The sequence below is a fragment of the Triticum dicoccoides genome, chromosome 2B (genome assembly GCF_002162155.2).
Source record: "Triticum dicoccoides isolate Atlit2015 ecotype Zavitan chromosome 2B, WEW_v2.0, whole genome shotgun sequence".
In the NCBI taxonomy this organism is placed as follows: domain Eukaryota; kingdom Viridiplantae; phylum Streptophyta; class Magnoliopsida; order Poales; family Poaceae; genus Triticum; species Triticum dicoccoides.
This window is the reverse complement of record NC_041383.1, coordinates 193361438-193384713: the sequence shown is the minus strand read 5'-3', so window position 1 is coordinate 193384713 and position 23276 is coordinate 193361438. Positions and strand designations below refer to the sequence as shown.

The following is a 23276-nucleotide window of genomic DNA, read 5'->3' as shown; positions in this document are numbered from 1 at the left end:
GGGGAGGGGGGAGGGGATGCGCCCGCGTGAAAGCTTGAGGTATGGGATGGATCTGGCCATGGCGGCAGGCAGCCATGGCAGCCGGCAAGGGGAGCCTGGCCGCCGGCGATGAAGGTCGTGGTGGCCCAGTCGCAGCTCGGGAAGAGGGGAGGAGGAGGGGACACACTTCCAGGAGGCGGCGCTCGCGAGAGGAAGAAGAAGCATATAAGAAAAAAAATGTTCCATCCGTGGAAAAAAGCGAGCGAGCGAGGGGCACCGGCCGAAGCGTTCCGCCGGTGCGCCGATGCCAAACGTTTCCCTAAATGCATACAATATCTAATGAAAGAGTTAGAGGATTCCGGGAAGGCTAAAATTCCGGGAAGGCTAATCTCTCACTTTAAGCACCTACGTATAAGCATCGGCCTAGGCACCTCACGGTCAAGATGCTCTTATGCACCTCACGTCAGCGAGCGCCCCTTCAAATAGGCGGATCCTACAGTGTTGTTGGCAACGAACTGCTATAAAGCTAGACAAGAGGATATTTTCCATAATAAATATATGTGCTAATTAATCACAACGCATCCAAACCCGTGAGACATGGGGATACAAACGCCTAGGTAGGGTCATCCTGTAGACAGGATCCCCGAGCCATCTGCACCTCAATTTAACAGCTCATCTTCATATCATCATTCAAACCAAAATGATACAAATACAAGGACAAGTTTTTTTTGGATGTTCTTATTCAACCGTGTTTATCAGAAGCACAGGTAACACAATCACAGCCATCAACCACATTAATTCACAACAGTGCAGAGAGCATAGAATATTTCATATCCATGACAACCACATGGACAAGCAGACATATCAAAATGTCATCAGTTCAGACCGCCGTCTGCTTGTACCTCTTTCATTAAGAAATATTTTCATCAAGAGAACAGCAAGAAAGATCAACAACAAAATACAGGAACAGATCATAAAAACAACAGAAGAAATCTCAATAGCAAACAGACAGGAACTCAGTAAGAACGTAGTGATTGATAATCACATCTGGCATACGGAGTGAATTTCCTATCACTGCTCCAAATGCAAGCAAATAAACTAATCAACTATTTTGGTCAGACTTATACTTGTTCACCCAAACTCAGACAAAGTAAAGAACCATGAAAACAAACAGATTTCTACCTAAATTACAAATTCTGCTTTCCACATTAAAGGAACTTGTCTAATAGTTTGATTTAATTACAGACAAAATACAAACTAAAATGTTTCAGAATAGGAGCGGTGGTATCTACACCTTAGCAAAAAACAATCCTGGAAAAGCTCTGAGGTTGAAAGGTCGTCAGATAGGAGCGAAAGACTATTTTGTTCAAGTAATCATTATTTGATCATATGAACTATGCACTTGTGATCATCATTCAACCTTGAAAAACCAATAGCTAACAAAGAAAGATTCACGGAAACATTGTGCAAAAGAACATATTAAAACTGCAGACTACGAAACAAGCAAGATCATTGGCCTCGTAGAGAAGATTAGATCGTTCCACATAAGAAAATTCAGACATATGCTTGTTTATAATTTGATTTAATCCTGGGCCACTAACAGAAGCAAACCACTTAAAATGTAAAAACACATCAGCATAAGGAACTAACCGGGGGAAAGCATTTTGTTCTAGAAGAAAGGACTCAGAATATGGGTGGTGATATAACAGAATGGTCGGCAAGGCAAGAAGATGCCAGTTACGACGAACGAGACCAAATATCAATCGTCACTGTCCTCAAACACGATGCAAAATTTGAAGACAAGCACACCAATTGCAGCATGCTCCAGACACAAAATCCAAGCATGCTTTATACACTGGACAACAATCTGCAATGACCAGAACTAGAGAAATGCATAATCAATAAGGTAGCACTAATGCACACCACTACAGTGCTTACAAAAAAATGGAAAAAAATGACAAGAGATGTAGGAAGGTTGGTAAGCGGGTTGCCCAATAATATTGGCAGGCCGACCAGATTTCCTTCCTTGGTGGTTTGACTACAGCCGAATCTGGCAGGCAAGACGATGGTACAAAGAACCAATGCCTTGGTACAATGCAGTCCTGATGCTGTTTTAATATATGAGCAATGGTTGTAAAGTGCAATGTTGGAGACGTCAGACAATGCTTTCTAGGCAAATGCATCTCCATCAGAACGCAACAATGTTTGCTGCTCGGAGCCCAGTGCATATCTTCATCCATACCACACATTTGAAATCTGTAGCGCAGTGTCCAAAAAAAATAACATACTGAAGAATGCATGACAATAAAACTAAACACTCAAAAGCTGTTCAATTTGGCTTCACAATTGCAGAAAGACAGCATGGACGCATAGCGACCGATCAGTCCCAAAAGATGGTATGATTAAAAGGTTTTTCATCACCAGCCAAGCAAAATCAATTAAATGGTGTTCTTCCACATGAGCAAAAAGACACCAGGATTGTGGGAGTGCCAAAAAACACAACAATTAAAGAGTGGAAGACAAGGAACTAAGACAAACGGTATTCAATTTGACCTCAGAATTGCAGAATGACAGCATGGACGCATAGCGACCGATCAGTCCCAAAAGATAGTATGATTAATAGATTTTTCATCACTGGACAAAACTGAACAAATGTCTCAGAAATCCCAACATAGATAAAATATGAGCTGGACACTAGAATTGCATATGCACAGACAAAGGTTAAAATAGAAAACAAGGTCAAATAAGAAAAATGAGAGAAAACCATGCCAGATTTGACTCAACTGCCCATTTCACCACACAGGCCAGTACATACCATTAAAGTGCAGTGCAAAATCATGCTAGTCCTGCAAGTAGACCTCAAAAGATAAATTTTCATCGAAGGGGGAGTGCAGATACCAAAGGCATAGAAATAACAATGAGATGCATTGAAATGAGAGGAAAATGATTGTTGGCGAAAGAGATAATGAAGCTCAACCCAACTGCCCACTTTCCAAAAATTAATATAGCAGGAAACACTTTCAGTAATAAATGCACATCAAAAAGCATATGATTGTTGGCAAAAGAGACTATGAAACTCAACCCAACTGCCCACTTTCCACAAATTAATATAGCAGGAAACACTTTCAGTAAGAAATGCACATCAAAAGGCATTTAACCAATACACACTTATACTGCAAAGGCAACAAGGGAGAAAATGGCAAAACAACTTCTAAAGCAAAGCAGATAGATTCAGAAGCAGTGATCTCATTGGAAGGATAATGAGAGGAAAATGATTGTTGGCGAAAGAGATTATCAAGCTCAACCCAACTGCCCACTTTCCACAAATTAATATAGCAGGAAGCACTTTCAGCAAGAAATGCATAGCAAAAGCATTTAACTGATACACACTTATCCTGCAAAGCCTAAAAGGGAGGAAAAGTGAAACAAGTTCATGTGCTAAGCAAATAGATTCAGAAGCATTCATCACAGACAAAGAACAGAGAAGGCAAGCGTATTGTTATGCTGTTATGGAAACAGACAACAATCACACAAAAAACACAGAAAAGTCAGATTAGTTGAGAGGAAAGTGATTGTTGCGAGTGTAAAGGCCGATACACATATCCTGCACGATGTGCATAAAACTTAAAACATCATGGAACCTACAAATTAATAATCATAGTTTGTTGACTTACACAACAAAAAAAACAGAAGATAACACAGATATAACAAGCAAGTTGTACGCATTACTGTATATCAGAGCACGGATTCTAACAATACCACACAACAATAAATCTGGAATCATATATTTGTTACTGATGATAGAACTTAAAAAGGTTAAGCCCTTTTGTACCAGTACACATCCATCATAAATAAAAAAGTATAACTACATAATCTGAAACCATAGCATCAGTCAACCTAAACTCTTATATACCACTAGGCAGATGGAATTTTTTTTCACTTTTAAGCAACTGCAATTTCTGCTGCAAGAGGCCTCGGGAACTCATCCTCATCCTTAGGAGGGTGGATGGTAACAAGGTCAGGTAAAGGTGTAGCTGGTCCTTGTTTCCCCTTCGGATCCCAGTCAAGCATGATCTTAACCTTGATACCCAGCACACCCTGAAAGCAAATAAGATCAGCTAAGTTATGTGAACTATCAAAAACATTTATGTACAGCAACTACTTCCATTTGAAGTAGGCCCCAAACCTGTCTCAGAAGAACATGCCTCACAGCTCCATCAATATACTGGTTGACAGGATGGCCAGAAGAGATCATATAGCCATCCTTGAACTTCATGGACTTAGCACGCTGTGCCCTAAGCTTCCCACTCACAATAACCTAGAAATCAGGAACACTCTATGAGTACATGAGCTAAATTACCTCAATCAAAACAACAAACTATTGTCAACAGAACAGGTACCTCACAGCCCTTCGCACCACTCTCCATGACAAATCGGAGTACACCATAGCACGCTCTGCAAGTACATAAACTAAATTAGACAAAGAGCTCCCAACAAACAACTGATAATAGTAAGACACTCGGTTAGCAATTTTATCTGACTGCCCTAACATAAGAAAAGATTGGGAAATGCCAAAAGTAATGAGGACAACCAGTTTGGAACACATTAGAAGCCTATAGACGAAGCTTCCCAGCAAATGATGCCACAGGTAATCTAGTCATCTTCCGACACAAAGTCGGCATAGAGACCTATTTGCTTTATAGATGACATAGTGAGCGATGGCACAAGAAACATATCTGACCAGATACGTTGGTACTTTTCTCCAGAGAAGAAACTAGTAGCAACATGAATCTACTGATTACAAAATGCAATACAGGGCAACAATTAATTACAATCACCAAGTAGAAAGAGAGGACCCTAATAACAATTGATAAGACTCATACAGCAATACGATAATTCAGCTAAGCAATTTTATATCCTGACACAAGGGACTTGTGAAAGCCAATTATAGGTAATGTGGCCAACCAGTTAGGAAAGCATTAGAAACCTATAGACAAAGCTTCTCAGCAAATGAAGCCTGGTTGGCACAGGTAATTTAGTCATCTTCCGACACAAAGTTGGCATAAAATAACCTATTTGCTTTATAGATGACGTATGGGAAACGTAGGCACAAGAACCCAAACTTCAAGAAGATTCATTGGTCATGTTCTCTCCAAAGCAGAAAGCAAGCAATGGAAACATTAGCAAAATGCATCAACGGCATCAACTGCTTACAGAAAGCAATGGAGAGCTACAATTGATTTCTGTCACCATCGAACACAAGTTCGGCGTTAATGAGCCAGACATGTTGTGAAGATGACATGGTAGTACGCTACTCGTATATGTAACTAATACAAGTTTCAGAGCGTGTGGGTTCAGGAATAACCTTCGGACGGCGAGGCCACCGAGCAGCTTGTAGCGGAGGGACTCGGCCTGAGCGACGGCGCAGAGGCCGCGGTTCAGGACCTTCTCGGCGTACAGCTCGACGCCGCCGTCCGGAAAGTTGAAGCGCTTCTGCACCACCGACGTCAGCTCCCTTATCCTCCGGCCCTTCTCGCCTGAACGCCAAACATCACCAGCCACCAGAGCAACAAAATCTCAGATCCGGCGTCGAAAACAATAGAAAGAAGGGACACTTGCGGTCGGGAAATGCACGTACCGAGGACGTTCTGGGTGCGGGTGGCGCGGATGATGATCTCGGTGCGCATGGGGGTGACCCGGATCTCGACGCCGGCGAAGCCGTCCTCCCCGAGCTCGCGGGTCAGCATCTCGTTCAGCTCGGCCAGAAACACGCCGTCGGCGACGAACTGCGAGCGAGTAACGGCGTAAGAATCTACATGTCGTGCTAATCAAGCTGGGGATCGAGAAGGGAGAGGGCTCGGTCTCGTACCTTTCGCTTCTTGCTGATCTGAAGAGCCATGTTGGAGAAGGGAGGGGGAGGGGGAGGGAGATGATTTGGCGGCGGCGGCGGCGGCGGCGGCGGCGGCAGAAGGTAAACCCTAGGTTTGGATGGAAATGTTGAGGAGCAACTGCGAATATATAATAGATCGATCGGGCGTTAGGGTTTTGCTACAGATGTTTAGGCCGGTCGGGCCGCCGTGGCTATCTACCGGGCCGCCGTTCAGTCTGGGCAATTCCCTGGCTATCGGCGCACCGATTGTCCAAAAAAACACACATCACACACGCGTCCCTTAAAAGTGAAAATGTTAGACCACTTCCAGCCGAGCCTCCAACACGGCCCCTCACGCGATTTCTTCGTGTCGGCGTCCAAAAAACGGCTCAGTCGCGTCTTAAGAGTCCGTTTTTCGTCGGTTTGGACCGAAATTAGCGCCCGCGGCCCCAGGCCGAACCCGGCATGCTGGGGAGCACCTGGGGGCGTCGGGGGACGCGATTTTAGCGCGAACGAGGATAGGCCCGCCGAGTTAGGGAGACGTCGCTTCGTTGCCCTCATCGCCTCGGTTCCCGCGGGAATCAATGCCAAGGCTGCCGCCCGGTCAGCCTCCATTGATGCCTCACGGGCGGCGCAGTGAAGGCGACGTCGACGCGCGTCCCGCTCCTACCACGCGTCGCCCCGCATGCAGCCTCTCGCTGCCCGCTGGGGCTATAAAAGACGACCCCTCCCCGCCGGTGAACGCCACAACCCCCCTGCATCCGCCTCGCAAAGCAGCCCTCTCCCCCTTCTCGCCGACGAGCAAAAATGGCCGAGAGGTTTCCAGGCGACGGCGCGACGGCGAACGGCTTCGGCCGCTGCCATCTCCAAGAGCCGGAGGCGCACCTTCTCTATGAGGTCGAGTATCCGGCGCCCCCAGACATGTGTGTGACGGGGCGTGGAGGCTGAGTGTCGGCGGCGTCCCGGTGCCACCGGTGCCTCAAGGGGCGGCACGGCGGGCTGAGATCGCCCGCATCCGCTCGTCCCTGACGGAGGAACAGCGGAACGACCCGAGATATGCACCCGACAGCGAAACGTTATGGACGATGTACTTCGAGCGCCGCCACGAAGAGCATATCGCCTCCGTCAATGGCGCCATTCCCGCGGTCGCCTCAACGCCGAAGGACGGCGCGAGTGGTGGGGCATCCCAGGCCGCACCCTCGAGGGCGTCCTCGACCACATCGAGACCAACAACGTGTCGCGCCTCGAGTACCCGGCGTGGTCGTCCTTCTCTCGCCGCCACGGCAATTCCTGGACGTCGCGGCGAATGGAGCCGACGTCCTCGTCGTCGAGCTCCGGCTCGTCGGCTCTCGGTCCCGTCAAGCCAGAGCCAGAGGAGACACCGCATCGGTGCCCTCGTCATCAACGAGGGTACCCGCCTCTCCCCGCGCTCCCTTCGCCTGGTTCGGCCGAAGCTCGAGCCGGCCTGCTCCCCGTGAAGCCGGAGCACGCCGACATGGTGGCCCCCGACGACGAGGCCGCCCTAAAATGGGTGAAGGAGGACTACGTTCGCGAGCAGGTACGCCGCCAGCGCCAGGCATACGCGGAGCTCCAGGTCCGGTGCCAGGCCCGGCGCCACGGGCGCGAGGAGGGCGGTGTCATCGTCCTCGACAGCGACGAGGAGGACGAGGTCGGGCCATCCAGTGCCCCGCCGCGCGTCGGCGACCTTGGGCAGGGGTGCAGCAGGGATGAAGGTGGCTCCGGCGGGGCGCGCGACGACAACAACGGCGGCGACGACTACACCCGTTTCTACAGGCTTCTTGAAGGAAATATGCCCTAGAGGCAATAATAAAGTTATTATTTATTTCCTTATTTCCTTATTTCATGATAAATGTTTATTATTCATGCTAGAATTATATTAACCGGAAACATAATACATGTGTGAATACATAGACAAACATAGTGTCACTAGTATGCCTCTACTTGACTAGCTCGTGAATCAAAGATGGTTAAGTTTCCTAGCCATAGACATGAGTTGTCATTTGATTAACGGGATCACATCATTAGAGAATGATGTGATTGACTTGACCCATTCCGTTAGCTTAGCACTTGATCCTTTAGTATGTTGCTATTGCTTTCTTCATGACGTATACATGTTCCTATGACTATGAGATTATGCAACTCCCGTTTACCGGAGGAACACTTTGTGTGCTACCAAACGTCACAAACTGGGTGATTATAAAGGAGCTCTACAGGTGTCTCCGAAGGTACATGTTGAGTTGGCGTATTTCGAGATTAGGATTTGTCACTCCGATTGTCGGAGAGGTATCTCTGGGCCCTCTCGGTAATGCACATCACTATAAGCCTTGCAAGCAATGTGACTAATGAGTTAGTTACGGAATGATGCATTACATAACGAGTAAAGAGACTTGCCGGTAACGAGATTGAACTAGGTATTGAGATACCGACGATCAAATCTTGGGCAAGTAACATACCGATGACAAAGGGAACAACGTATGTTGTTATGCGGATAAAGATCTTCGTAGAATATGTAGGAGCCAATATGAGCATCCAGGTTCCGCTATTGGTTATTGATCGGAAACGTGTCTCGGTCATGTCTACATAGTTATCGAACCCGTAGGGTCCGCGCGCTTAAAGTTTCGATGACAGATATATTATGAGTTTATGAGTTTTGATGTACCGAAGGTTGTTCGGAGTCCCGGATGTGATCACGGACATGACGAGGAGTCTCGAAATGGTCGAGACGTAAAGATTGATATATTGGACGACTATATTCGGACACCGGAAGTATTCCAGGTAGTTTCGGAGAAAACCGGAGTGCCGGAGGGGTTACCGGAACCCCCCTGGGGAGTATTGGGCCTTAGTGGGCTTTAGGAAAGAGAGAGGGCAGCAACCCACGAGGTGGTGCGCCCCCTCCCATGAGGGGTCCGAATTGGACTAGGGGAGGGGGGCGCACCCCCCCCCCCTTTTCCTTCTCCTCTTTCCCTCTCTTTCCTTCCCCCTTCCCTCTTCCTAGTTTGACTAGGAAACTGGGGTCCTACTCCTACTAGGAGGAGGACTTCCCCCTCCTTGGCACGCCCCAAAGGGTTGGCCGGCCTCCCCCCTTGCTCCTTTATATACGGGGGCAGGGGCACCTCTAGACACAATAATTGATCTCTTGATCTCTTAGCTGTGTGCGGTGCCCCCTCCACCATAGTCCTCCTCGATAATATTGCAGCGGTGCTTAGGCGAAGCCCTGCGACGGTAGAACATCAAGATCGTCACCACGTCGTCGTGCTGACGGAACTCTCCCTCGACACTCGGCTGGATCGGAGTTCGAGGGACGTCATCGAGCTGAACGTGTGCTAGAACTCAGAGGTGCCGTAGTTTGTGCTTGATCGGTCGGGCCGTGAAGACGTACGACTACATCAACTGCGTTGCTCTAACGCTTTCGCTTTCGGTCTATGAGGGTACGTGGACAAACACTCTCCCCTCTCGTTGCTATGCATCACCATGATCTTGCGTGTGCGTAGGATTTTTTTTTGAAATTACTACATTTCCCAACACTTCTCGGCATGTAGATGGCGTGCGGTGGATGCGGCACAGTGGCTATTGTGGCGTATTTTGGCGTAGTTTGCATGTTTTACTTTTTTTGTACAAATTTCAATGAAATTTCGCCGAGTTCGTACCAGATCGCCGAGTTTGCACAAGTTTGTACGTAATTTAACCGACCTCACACGATATTGGCAGCGATCTGGTGGGCGACGACTAGAAACGGAGTTGCCCCACACGCCAAACTTGCGTCGGTTCGCTCTCAGGCGGCTTTTTTCGCCGCCCTGGGGGGCCGAACGGCTGGAGATGCTCTTATATCCCAACGAACGCACGTACTGTCGTCAGATGCAATGCATGAATCTTAAAGCATTCAAGAGTTCCATGTCAGCCTTAACCATATGTTCGATTAGGCCTCCACCTTCCTCCTGTTGCTCTCCATTCTTATCGCATCCCCCTCTCCTCTCTTAGTCGTCGGACACTTCCCCACCGGACTTCCTACGCCCAGCCCTCTCCACCGACGTGCATATCTGGAATTTCTGACATGGTAATTTCCGAATCTGCCCTGTGGCAATTTTAAGAATGACACTCCCAAAACCATGGCAATTTTGTAAAGTGTCATGGCGCATTCCTGGAAATTTTGTATTCTTAGAGTGTTATCAAGATCATGTCATTGTTTGTCGGTGGAAGTGATGGGAAACATAGTTTGTCGTGTTTTGGCATATTTAGATTTTCATGGTTGGCAACTTAAGTTAAGACATCATTTTGTTGTGGTATAGAATTGTTCAACATGTAGTTGGATAATTGGTTGTAAAATGTTTGGAAGTTGTTGTTTAGTACATGGCATTTTTAGAGATTTTTTTTGTATTGATCAAATGGCAAGATTCAAAATGGTCTTATAACACATTTTTAAGTTTTCCATGGCAAATTTACGCCATGTGTGTTTGCCATATTAGAGAAACATAACCAATTTGTTATCATCAATTTATGATATGTTGTATGTGTAGGGTGTCACGACGGAGAAACATAATATATTGTTGCCATGTAAACAATGTGTAGGGTAACACGGCATTTTTATTATGCCTTTTATCAACTAGTCCATAGTAAGTTTATTTTTGTATGTATACCGTGGCAACTGTGTTTTACAGCACGTCGAATTTATTTATTAGAGTGGGGAAAATTTTATTAATTAGCACATGGCTTTATTGTAGGTACCTGTTGGGGAACGTTGCAGAAAATAAAAAATTTCCTACGGTTTCACCAAGATCCATCTATGAGTTCATCTAAGCAACGAGTGATAGGAGAGAGATTGCATCTACATACCACTTGTAGATCGCGTGCAGAAGCGTTCAAGAGAACAGGGATGATGGAGTCGTACTCGCCGTGATCCAAATCACCGATGACCAAGTGCCGAACGGACATCACCTCCGCGTTCAACACACGTACGGAGCGGATGACGTCTCCTCCTTCTTGATCCAGCAAGGGGGAAGGAGAGGTTGAGGAAGAAGGCTCCAGCAGCAGCACGACGGCGTGGTGTTGGTGGAGAGGCAGTACTCCGACAGGGCTTCGCCAAGCACTTAACGGAGGAGGAGAGGTGTTGGGGAGGGGAGGGTCTGCGCCTTGGATGTTGTGTGCAGCCCTCCCCTCGCCCCTCTATTTATAGGGGAAGGGGAAAGGGGGACGGCCCCCTCTAGATGAGATCTAGAGGGGGGGGCGGCGACCAAGGGAGGGGGCTTGCCCCCCAAGCAAGGGGGGCGCCCCACTAGGGTTCCCCCCAAACCCTAGGCGCATGGGCCCAAGGGGGGGTGCCCAGCCCTCCAAGGGCTGTTTCCCTGCCCCCTACGGCCCATGAGGCCCTTCGAGAGGGGTGGCCCCTCCCGGTGGACCCCCGGAACCCCTCCGGTGACCCCGGTACAATACCGACATGCCCCCGAAACTTTCCGGTGACCGTATGATAACTTCCCATATATAAATCTTTACCTCCGGACCATTCTGGAACTCCTCGTGACGTCCGGGATCTCATCCGGGACTCCGAACAACATTCGGTAATCACATACAAGTCTTCCTAATAACCCTAGCATCACCGAACCTTAAGTGTGTAGACCCTATGGGTTCGGGAGACATGCAGACATGACCGAGACAGCTCTCCGGTCAATAACCAACAGCGGGATCTGGATACCCATGTTGGCTCCCACATACTCCTCGATGATCTCATCGGATGAACCATGATGTCGAGGATTCAAACAACCCCGTATACTATTCCCTTTGTCAGACGGTATGTTACTTGCCCGAGATTCGATCGTCGGATCCCAATACCTCGTTCAATCTCGTTGCCGGCAAGTCACTTTACTCGTACCGTAATGCATGATCCCGTGACCAGACACTTGGTCACTTTGAGCTCATTATGATGATGCACTACCGAGTGGGCCCAGTGATACCTCTCCGTAATACGGAGTGACAAATCCCAGTCTCGATCCGTGTCAACCCAACAGACACTTTCGGAGATACTTGTAGTGCACCTTTATAGTCACCCAGTTACGTTGTGACGTTTGGTACACCCAAAGCACTCCTACGGTATCCGGGAGTTGCACGATCTCATGGTCTAAGGAAGAGATACTTGACATAGGAAAAAGCTCTAGCAAAACGAACTACACGATCTTGTGCTATGCTTAGGATTGGGTCTTGTCCATCACATCATTCTCCTAATGATGTGATCCCATTATCAACGACATCCAATGTCCATAGTCAGGAAACCATGACTATCTGTTGATCAACGAGCTAGTCAACTAGAGGCTCACTAGGGACATGTTGTGGTCTAAGTATTCACACGTGTATTACGATTTCCAGATAATACAATTATAGCATGAATAAAAGACAACCATCATGAACAAAGAAATATAATAATAATCCTTTTATTATTTCCTCTAGGGCATATTTCCAACAGTCTCCCACTTGCACTAGAGTCAATAATCTAGTTACATTGTGATGAATTGAACACCCATAGAGTTCTGGTGTTGATCATGTTTTGCTCGCGGAAGAGGTTTAGTCAATGGATCTCCGACATTCAGATCCATATGTACTTTGCAAATATCTATGTCTCCATCTTGAACATTTTCACGGATGGAGTTGAAACGACGCTTGATGTGCCTGGTCTTCTTGTGAAACCTGGGCTCCTTGGCAAGGGCAATAGCTCCAGTGTTGTCACAGAAGAGTTTGATCGGCCCGACGCATTGGGTATGACTCCTAGGTCGGTGATGAACTCCTTCACCCAAATTGCTTCATGCGCTACCTCTGAGGCTGCCATGTACTCCGCTTCACATGTAGATCTCGCCATGACGCTCTGCTTGCAGCTGCACCAGCTTACTGCCCCACCATTCAACATATACACGTATCCGGTTTCTGACTTAGAGTCATCCAGATCTGTGTCGAAGCTAGCGTCGATGTAACCCTTTACGACGAGCTCTTCGTCACCTCCATAAACGAGAAACATGTCCTTTGTCCTTTTCAGGTACTTCAGGATATTCTTGACCGCTGTCCAGTGTTCCTTGCCGGGATTACTTTGGTACCTTCCTACCAAACTTACGGCAAGGTTTACATCAGGTCTGGTACACAACATGGCATACATAGAAGATCCTATGGCTGAGGCATAGGGGATGACGCTCATCTCTTCTTTATCTTTTGCCGTGGTCGGGCATTGAGCCGAGCTCAATCTCACACCTTGCAATACAGGCAAGAATCCTTTCTTGGACTGATCCATTTTGAACTTCTTAAAAATCTTATCAAGGTATGTGCTTTGTGAAAGACCTATGAGGTGTCTCGATCTATCCCTATAGATTTTGATGCCTAATATGTAAGCAGCTTCTCCAAGGTCCTTCATTGAAAAACACTTATTCAAGTAGGCCTTAATGCTGTCCAAGAATTCTATATCATTTCCCATCAAAAGTATGTCATCTACATATAATATGAGAAATGTTACAGAGCTCCTACTCACTTTCTTGTAAACGCAGGCTTCTCCATAAGTCTGCATAAACCCAAACGCTTTGATCATCTCATCAAAGCGAATGTTCCAACTCCGAGATGCTTGCACCAGCCCATAAATGGATCGCTGGAGCTTGCATACTTTGTTAACATTCTTAGGATCGACAAAACCTTCCGGCTGCATCATATACAGCTCTTCCTTAAGATAACCGTTAAGGAATGCCATTTTGACGTCCATCTACCATATCTCATAATCATAGTATGCGGCAATTGCTAACATGATTCGGACGGACTTAAGCTTCGCTACGGGAGAGAAAGTCTCATCGTAGTCAATCCATTGAACTTGCCGATAACCCTTAGCGACAAGTCGAGCTTTATAGATGGTGAAATTACCATCCGCGTCCGTCTTCTTCTTAAAGATCCATTTGTTTTCTATCGCTCGCCGATCATCGGGCAAGTCAGTCAAAGTCCATACTTTATTTTCATACATGGATTCTATCTCGGATTGCATGGCTTCTAGCCATTTGTTGGAATCTGGGCCCTCCATCGCTTCTTCATAGTTCGAAGGTTCACCATTGTCTAACAACATGATTTCCAGGACAGGGTTGCCATACCACTCTGGTGTGGAACGTGTCCTTGTGGACCTACGAAGTTCAATAGCAACTTCATCCGAAGTACCTTGATCATCATCATTAATTTCCTCTCCAGTCGGTGTAGGCACCACAGGTACATTTTCCTGAGCTGCACTACTTTCCAGTTCAGGAGGTAGTACTTCATCAAGTTCTACTTTCCTCCCACTTACTCCTTTCGAGACAAACTCCTTTTCCAGAAAGGATCCGTTCTTGGCAACAAAGATCTTGCCTTCAGATCTAAGGTAGAAGGTATACCCAATGGTTTCCTTAGGGTATCCTATGAAGACACATTTTTCCGACTTGGGTTCGAGCTTTTCAGGTTGAAGTTTTTTGACATAAGCATCGCATCCCCAAACTTTTAAAAACGACAGCTTAGGTTTCTTCCCAAACCATAATTCATACGGTGTCATCTCAACGGATTTAGACGGTGCCCTATTTAAAATGAATTTAGCTGTCACTAGAGCGTATCCCCAAAATGATAGCGGTAAATCGGTAAGAGACATCATAGATCGCACCATATCTAATACAGTGTGATTACGACGTTCGGACACACCGTTACGCTCAGGTGTTCCAGGCGGCGTGAGTTGTGAAACGATTCCACATTTTCTTAAGTGTGTACCAAATTCGTGACTTAAATATTCTCCTCCACTATCTGATCGTAAGAATTTTATCTTTCGTTCATGTTGATTCTCTACCTCATTCTGAAATTCCTTGAACTTTCCAAAGGTCTCAGACTTGTGTTTCGTCAAGTAGACATACCCATATCTACTCAAGTCATCGGTGAGAGTGAGAACAGAACGATATCCTCCGCGAGCCTCAACGCTCATTGGACCACACACATTAGTATGTATGATTTCCAATAAGTTGGTTGCTCGCTCCATTGTTCCGGAGAACGGGGTCTTGGTCATTTTGCCCATGAGGAATGGTTCGCATGTGTCAAATGATTCATAATCGAGAGACTCTAAAAGTCCATCAGCATGGAGCTTCTTCATGCGCTTGACACCAATGTGACCAAGGCGGCAATGCCACAAGTATGTGGGACTATCGTTATGAACTTTACATCGTTTGGTATTCACACTATGAATATGTGTAGCATTACGTTCGAGATTCATTAAGAATAAACCATTGACCATTGGGGCATGACCATTAAACATATCTCTCATATAAATAGAACAACCATTATTCTCGGATTTAAATGAGTAGCCATCTTGCATCAAACGAGATCCAGATACAATGTTCATGCTCAAACTTGGCACTAAATAACAATTATGGAGGTTTAAAACTAATCTCGTAGGTAAATGCAGAGGTAGCGTGCCGACGGCGATCACATCGACCTTGGAACCATTCCCGACACGCATCGTCACCTCGTCCTTCACCAGTCTCCGCTTATTCCGCAGCTCCTGCTGTGAGTTACAAATATGAGCAACGGCACCGGTATCAAATACCCAGGAGTTACTACGAGTACTGGTAAGGTACACATCAATTACATGTATATCAAATGTACCTTTAGTGTTGCCGGCCTTCTTGTCCGCTAAGTATTTGGGGCAGTTCCGCTTCCAGTGACCCTTCCCTTTGCAATAAAAGCACTCAGTCTCAGGCTTAGGTCCATTCTTTGACTTCTTCCCGGTAACTGGCTTACCGGGCGCGGCAACATCTTTGTCGTCCTTCTTGAAGTTCTTCTTACCCTTGCCCTTCTTGAACTTAGTGGTCTTATTGACCATCAACACTTGATGTTCTTTCTTGATTTCAACCTCTGCTGACTTCAGCATTGAAAATACTTCAGGAATGGTCTTCACCATCCCCTGCATATTGTAGTTCAGCACAAAGCTCTTATAGCTCGGTGGGAGCGACTGAAGGATTCTGTCAATGACCGCCTCGTCCGGGAGGTTGATCTCCAGCTGGGACATGCGGTTGTGCAACCCAGACATTTTGAGTATGTGCTCATTGACAGAACTGTTTTCCTCCATCTTACAACTATAGAACTTGTCGGAGACTTCATATCTCTCGACCCGGGCATGAGCTTGAAAAACCATTTTCAGCTCCTCGAACATCTCATATGCTCCGTGTCGCTCAAAACGCTTTTGGAGCCCCGGTTCTAAGCTATAAAGCATGCCGCACTAAACGAGGGAGTAATCATCAGCACGTGACTGCCAAGCGTTCATAATGTGTTGGTTCTCTGGGATGGGTGCTTCACCTAGTGGTGCTTCTAGGACATAATCTTTCTTGGCTGCTATGAGGATGATCCTCAGGTTCCGGACCCAATCTGAATAGTTGCTGCCATCATCTTTCAGCTTGGTTTTCTCTAGGAACGCGTTGAAGTTCATATTGACATGAGCGTTGGCCATTTGATCTACAAGACATATTTTGCAAAGATTTTAGACTAAGTCCATGATAATTAAGTTCATGTAATCAAATTATTTAATGAACTCCCACTCAGATTGACATCCCTCTAGTCATCTAAGTGTTACACGATCCGAGTCGACTAGGCCGTGTCCGATCATCATGTGAGACGGACTAGTCATCATCGGTGAACATCTCCATGTTGATCGTATCTTTCATACGACTCATGTTCGACCTTTCAGTCTCTTGTGTTCCGAGGCCATGTCTGTACATGCTAGGCTCGTCAAGTTAACCCTAAGTGTTTTGCATGTGTAAAACTATCTTACACCTGTTGTATGTGAACGTAAGGATCTATCACACCCGATCATCACGTGGTGCTTCAAAACGACGAACTTTAGCAACGGCGCACAGTTAGGGGGAACACTTGCTTGAAATTATTATAAGGGATCATCTTATTTACTAACGTCGTTCTAAGTAGACAAGATGCATAAACATAATAAACATCACATGCAATTATATAATAGTGACATGATATGGCCAATATCATATAGCTCCTTTGATCTCCATCTTCGGAGCTCCATGATCATCTTCGTCACCGGCATGACACCATGATATCCATTATCATGATCTCCATCATCGTGTATTCATGAAGTTGTCACGCCAACGACTACTTCTACTTCTACGGCTAACGCGTTTAGCAATAAAGTAAAGTAATTTACATGGCGTTCTTCAATGACACGCATGTCATACAAAAAATAAAGACAACTCCTATGGCTCCTGCCGGTTGTCATACTCATTGACATGCAAGTCGTGATTCCTATTACAAGAACATGATCTCATACATCACAATATATCATTCATCATTCATCACAACTTCTGGCCATATCACATCACATGACAATTGCTGCAAAAACAAGTTAGATGTCCTCTAATTGTTGTTGCATCTTTTACGTGGCTGCAATTGGGTTCTAGCAAGACCGTTTTCTTACCTACGAATCACCACAACGTGATTTTGTCAACTTCTATTTACCCTTCATAAGGACCCTTTTCATCGAATCTGCTCCAACTAAAGTGGGAGAGACAGACACCCGCTAGCCACCTTATGCAACTAGTGCATGTCAGTCGGTGGAACCAGTCTCACATAAGCGTACGTGTAAGGTCAGTCCGGGCCGCTTCATCCCACAATACCGCTGAAGCAAAATAAGACTAGTAGCGGCAAGCAAGTTGACAAGATCTACGCCCACAACAAAATTATGTTCTACTCGTGCAATAGAGAACTACACATAGACCTAGCTCTGATACCACTGTTGGGGAACGTTGCAGAAAATAAAAAAATTTCTACGGTTTCACCAAGATCCATCTATGAGTTCATCTAAGCAACGAGTGATAGGAGGGAGATTGCATCTACATACCACTTGTAGATCGCGTGCGGAAGCATTCAAGAGAACGGGTATGATGTAGTCGTACTCGCCGTGATCCAAATCACCGATGACCAAGTGCCGAACGGACAGCACCTCCGCGTTCAACACACGTACGGAGCTGATGACGTCTCCTCCTTCTTGATCCAGCAAGGAGGATGGAGAGGTTGAGGAAGAAGGCTCCAGCAGCAGCACGACGGCGTGGTGTTGGTGGAGAGGCAGTACTCCGACAGGGCTTCGCCAAGCACTTAACGGAGGAGGAGAGGTGTTGGGAAGGGGAGGGGCTGCGCCTTGGATGTTGTGTGCAGCCCTCCCCTCGCCCCTCTATTTATAGGGGAAGGGGAAAGGGGGCCGGCCGCCTCTAGATGAGATCTAGAGGGGGGCGGTGGTCAGGGGAGGGGCTTGCCCCCAAGCAAGGGGGGCACCCCCACTAGGGTTCCCCCCAAACCCTAGGCGCATGGGCCCAAGGGGGGGCGCCCAGCCCTTCAGGGGCTGTTTCCCTGCCCCCTACGGCCCATGAGGCCTTCCGAGAGGGGTGGCCCCTCCCGGTGGACCCCCGGAACCCCTCCGGTGGCCCCCGTACAATACCGATATGCCCCCGAAACTTTCCGTTGACCGTATGATAACTTCCCATATATAAATCTTTACCTCCGGACCATTCCGGAACTCCTCGTGACATCCGGGATCTCATCCGGGACTCCGAACAAATTCGGTAATCACATACAAGTCTTCCTAATAACCCTAGCGTCACCGAACCTTAAGTGTGTAGACCCTATGGGTTCGGGAGACATGCAGACATGACCGAGACGGCTCTCCGGTCAATAACCAACAACGGGATCTGGATACCCATGTTGGCTCCCACATACTCCTTGATGATCTCATTGGATGAACCATGATGTCGAGGATTCAAACAACCCCATATACTATTCCCTTTGTCAGACGGTATGTTACTTGCCCGAGATTCGATCGTCGGTATCCCAATACCTCGTTCAATCTCGTTGCCGGCAAGTCACTTTACTCGTACCGTAATGCATGATCCCGTGACCAGACACTTGGTCACTTTGAGCTCATTATGATGATGCACTACCGAGTGGGCCCAGTGATACCTCTCCGTAATACGGAGTGACAAATCCCAGTCTCGATCCGTGTCAACTCAACAGACACTTTCGGAGATACTTGTAGTGCACCTTTATAGTCACCCAGTTACGTTGTGACGTTTGGTACACCCAAAGCACTCCTACGGTATCCGGGAGTTACACGATCTCATGGTCTAAGGAAGAGATACTTGACATAGGAAAAAGCTCTAGCAAAACGAACTACACGATCTTGTGCTATGCTTAGGATTGGGTCTTGTCCATCACATCATTCTCCTAATGATGTGATCCCGTTATCAACGACATCCAATGTCCATAGTCAGGAAACCATGACTATCTGTTGATCAACGAGCTAGTCAACTAGAGGCTCACTAGGGACATGTTGTGGTCTAAGTATTCACATGTGTATTACGATTTCCAGATAATATAATTATAGCATGAATAAAAACAACCATCATGAACAAAGAAATATAATAATAATCCTTTTATTATTTCCTCTAGGGCATATTTCCAACAGTACCATGGGAAAAGAATGTTTTTCCAAAGTTGCCATGAAGTGTAGAGAAAATTTTGGTCCCAACATTTTCTATCAAAATTAATTTTTATTTAGCACGACAATGTTTTGTCCCTTGGCAAAATGTGTCATTGAAAAAAATTATATACATTTTTTTGCCATGCACAATAATATTTATCTAATTGCAAATTTTGTCATTGCCAATATTGAGTTACTCTTTCCCATGCACATCAAATGTTTGTCCCTTGTATAACGCCACCTACAACTTTTATTTGAACACCCCCCCCCCTCATAATTGCCATGTCAAACAAGTTGTTAATGTTTCTCTAAATTTGCCATCTTTTTTCAGAAAGAAGAAAATTCCTATTTTTTGCATGTTTGCATGAAGCTAGGGTGGCACTTTTATTCGTTAGACCATGGCAAATTTTCATTAATTAGACCATGGTAGGTCTAGTGTAGGTCATGGCACTTTTATTATTTATACTATTGTATTTTAAAATTTTAAACAATGCCAAATTTATTAATTAGATCATTGTAGTTTTAGTGTAGGTAGCATGACAATCTTATTATTCAAAGGATAGCACTTTTATTATCTAAGCGATGGCAGTTTTATTTTCTTAGACCATGTCATTTCTATTATTTGGACCATGGCAAAAAAATTGCCATAAGTGTACATGGAATTAAATATATTCTAGTTTCCACGTACGGACATGAAAATGTTTTTCCTATATATATTGCAATATTTTGCATAATACTCGCATGTCAAAACTTAGAAATTTGAAAAACTCCTAATTGCCATGTCAAAACAAGCTAGATTGGTTTCTCTAAACTTTGTCATTTTTCCAAATTAACAAATTTCCAAATTTTACCATGTTTGTATTACTAGGGCAGCATGACACTTTTATTTTTGCTAGACCACGGAAATTTCTCGTAAGTTGGTGTAGGTAGCATGGCATTTTACTATTTATACTATTGTATTTTTATTGTTTAAACAATGATTTTTTATTAATTAGCCCATGGTAGTTTAGTGTAGGTAGCATGGCAAAAAACTATTCAAAGGATGGCATTTTTATTATTTAAGCGATGACATTTTTTATTTAGTGATCGTTTTTGTGAAACAACATAATTTTTTTATATAATTTTTGCTTTTGACGTAGATAATCATTTTCCCCTCAAACTGCCATTAGCCCATTATTTTTACTTTTTTTTCTTTAGATGTGACCTGAATTTACTATTTTTGCGAGATTGTAAATATATGTTGACGACAAAGGGGGCCAACCGGAGGAGGAATGAGAAGGCAAAAGAAGACACCTCCAACATTGTCGCCGCCGTCTCAGCCGCGGACGCCGCGCGAGTGTGACGCACCGGAACCGACGCTCCAGAAGCCTTCCAGTTATTTCATCGTCGTCGTGTGATTTATTTTTGTTTGTTGCATTTCATCATGTCATCATGCATATTGCATCCGCATGTTTTCATAAAAACTCGTAGTCGTTCTTAGTGTCGCTTCTCTCTGTCTCCGTTGACCTTTTGTCAGGCCCTCCTATCTTTGTCGACCTCTCTCAAACCCCTCTCGCGTGCGCATCCGAAACCTCTCCCGAACCCAACCCGAGCAGTCGTGACTGATGGGTCCAGATCATCCCCAAACATCCCTAAAACATCTTCGCTTCTTATTTGAACTCTCCTTGGCTATTTTTCTCAACCATTCGATCCAAATCAGAGGTTCCAGGTAACCCCTACCCTAATCCCCTACCTATATAATCAGTCTAACCCTAGATTCAAGGAGATGTCCCATCCTTCCATCCCTCCGCCACCGCCACTTCACTGTCTCCTTCTTTCTCGGGATCTTGCCTGATCCATTCGATCGAACCACCTGCCCAACCAACCTCGTTCCTTGTTTTCCCCATTGGCCCAACCACCTTCCTCCCCTCGATCCACCCCGATCCAACCACATCTCGCAGCCACCCATCGATCCAACTCCACCCAGCCGATCCCCGCAGCCCTCCTCCTCGCTCGATCCCTCGCGCCCGAGGAACAACATGCCCCGATCTCTCCTCTGCTTCTTCCGTGCCTGAAGCCTACCTCTTCTTCCCTCGATCCTGAATGGATCATGTAGCTGCTCGAGGCCCCGAGCAGGAGCGCTTGCCTTGTCCCCTCGCGCCGCCGCCGCCGGCAACCAGCTCCACCAAGCCACTCCCATCGCTGCCTTGGCTGCCTCGTCCCCGCAGCCTTCCCGCTCTCCTCGTCGATGCAGGGACACGAGCTCCTCCCGGAGAGCAAGCGGCGCCGCCCCTCGCAGGTCATCCGCGCCCTGCTCTTCGTTCTTCCCATATCCTGCTATTCTCTCAGTTTTCTCTCTCTGTCCTGCTGTGTAGGATGACAGCCATGGGAGCACCTCGAGGAGCACCGCACCAACCGCCTCGATGTCGTCCAAGCTCCGGATCAGGCCGACCTCACCTTGCCTGTGCCTCCTCGTCGGTTCCCTCGTCGCCTCCCATGCCTAAGAGCCCGCGCCGGCCATCTGCTCAGCCGGAGCTTGTTGCTGCCTCGTCCAAGCCACGTCCTCGCCGTTGCCGCCGCACCTTGACGTCGGCGCGTCTCCGTGGTCGGACCTCCCCGCAGGTCGCCGACCCTTCCTCTCCGTCCTATTATCCTCCTCTGTTTTCCTCTATCTCAATCGCTCTCTCTCTCTCTCTCTATCTATCTCTCTCTCTCTCTCTCTCTTTCTCTCAGAAACGAACAAGAATGTCGCCGCCCCATGGAACCTTCTCCGCCTAGAGCTTCATCACCTGCACCCATGCCCCAGATCTGCCCCCCTCCGTCTAGATCCACCGTCTCCGCCTCCCTACCATTGTCTCCGGCTAGCAGCCGCACCGCCGCGTCAAGTCCCCTGCATCATGCCCCCGCCTGCTGACGTTTCGCTCGAGAACGAGCTAGCGAGCGCGTGCCTCGTCAACCCCTGCCACGTCCGCCCGTTGACTCCGTCCCTTGGGCCAGCCCTTCTCCCGCTCCAAGCTGCCGGCCTGCTTCCTTCCTGGGCTTGGCCCGATGTGAGCAGCCACCCTAAACCCCCCTGTGCACTGTTGGGCCAGCCTCTGTTTGGCCCGTTCATGTTTTTTCCACTTATGCGAATTTGCCGAATTATCCACAGGAATGTTGTTTTATAGAAAAGCCCCTCTAGATCATGCATTTAATAACTCCAGAACCGTGCATGCTACCTCTTGAGCATGCGTCGGTTTTCCCTTGAAGAGGAAAGGGTGATGCAGCAAAGTAGCGAAGTATTTCCCTCAGTTTTTGAGAACCAAGGTATCAATCCAGTAGGAGGCTACACTCAAATTCCTCATACCTGCACAAACAAATAAGAACCTTGCAACCAACACGATAAAGGGATTGTCATTCCCTTCACGACCCCTTGCAAAAGTGAGATCTGATAGAGATGATAAAATAATTTTTTTGGTATTTTTATGATATAGATTGGAAAGTAAGGATTGCAAAATAAAGTAGATCGGAAACTTATATGATGGAAAATAGACCTGGGGGCCATAGGTTTCACTAGTGGCTTCTCTCAAGATAGCATAAGTATTACGGTGGGTGAACAAATTACTGTCGAGCAATTGATAGAAAAGTGCATAGTTATGAGAATATCGAGGCATGATCATGTATATAGGCATCACGTCCGCGACAAGTAGATCGAAACGATTCTGCATCTACTTCTATTACTCCACACATCGACCGCTATCCAGCATGCATCTAGATTATTAAGTTCATAAGAACAGAGTAACGCATTAGGCAAGATGACATGACGTAGAGGGATAAACTCAAGCAATATGATATAAACCCCATCTTTTTATCCTCGATGGCAACAATACAAGACGTGCCTTGCTGCCCCTGCTGTCACTGGGAAAGGACACCGCAAGATTGAACCCA

At 46.6% G+C, this 23276-nt stretch overlaps 1 protein-coding gene, 7 non-coding genes and 1 pseudogene across 9 annotated transcripts; all 9 read right to left on the bottom strand.

The window, feature by feature from the left end:
• Window positions 1-1310: 1310 nt before the first annotated feature.
• Window positions 1311-1403, bottom strand: LOC119266265. The gene has a single exon (XR_005131977.1). It is a non-coding gene; the product is annotated as a small nucleolar RNA snR60/Z15/Z230/Z193/J17 (small nucleolar RNA).
• A 255-nt stretch (window positions 1404-1658) lies between these two features.
• On the bottom strand, window positions 1659-1754 carry LOC119266318. The gene has a single exon (XR_005131987.1). It is a non-coding gene; the product is annotated as a small nucleolar RNA Z43 (small nucleolar RNA).
• A 377-nt stretch (window positions 1755-2131) lies between these two features.
• Window positions 2132-2219, bottom strand: LOC119266348. Its single transcript, XR_005132014.1, has one exon. It is a non-coding gene; the product is annotated as a small nucleolar RNA snoR118 (small nucleolar RNA).
• Window positions 2220-2314: 95 nt separating this feature from the next.
• On the bottom strand, window positions 2315-2406 carry LOC119266197. Its single transcript, XR_005131920.1, has one exon. It is a non-coding gene; the product is annotated as a small nucleolar RNA SNORD96 family (small nucleolar RNA).
• A 122-nt stretch (window positions 2407-2528) lies between these two features.
• LOC119266195 lies at window positions 2529-2620 on the bottom strand. Its single transcript, XR_005131918.1, has one exon. It is a non-coding gene; the product is annotated as a small nucleolar RNA SNORD96 family (small nucleolar RNA).
• A 289-nt stretch (window positions 2621-2909) lies between these two features.
• On the bottom strand, window positions 2910-3016 carry LOC119266353 (annotated as a pseudogene).
• A 1-nt stretch (window position 3017) lies between these two features.
• LOC119266352 lies at window positions 3018-3159 on the bottom strand. Its single transcript, XR_005132018.1, has one exon. It is a non-coding gene; the product is annotated as a small nucleolar RNA snoR135 (small nucleolar RNA).
• A 78-nt stretch (window positions 3160-3237) lies between these two features.
• LOC119266351 lies at window positions 3238-3381 on the bottom strand. The gene has a single exon (XR_005132017.1). It is a non-coding gene; the product is annotated as a small nucleolar RNA snoR135 (small nucleolar RNA).
• A 303-nt stretch (window positions 3382-3684) lies between these two features.
• LOC119363014 (40S ribosomal protein S3-3-like) lies at window positions 3685-6014 on the bottom strand. Of its 2 annotated transcripts, none has more exons than XM_037628312.1 (6): window positions 5849-6014; window positions 5618-5765; window positions 5345-5516; window positions 4380-4434; window positions 4166-4279; window positions 3685-4077 (listed from the first exon to the last, which is right to left on the bottom strand). In XM_037628312.1, exons 1-6 carry the CDS (start codon window positions 5876-5878, stop codon window positions 3922-3924), a joined length of 675 nt encoding a protein of 224 aa, XP_037484209.1. In that variant the 5' UTR covers window positions 5879-6014; the 3' UTR covers window positions 3685-3921. The 2 variants fall into 2 exon arrangements, with proteins under 2 accessions (XP_037484209.1, XP_037484208.1); XM_037628311.1 differs by having other exon boundaries at window positions 4166-4297; window positions 5849-6013.
• Window positions 6015-23276: the final 17262 nt, after the last annotated feature.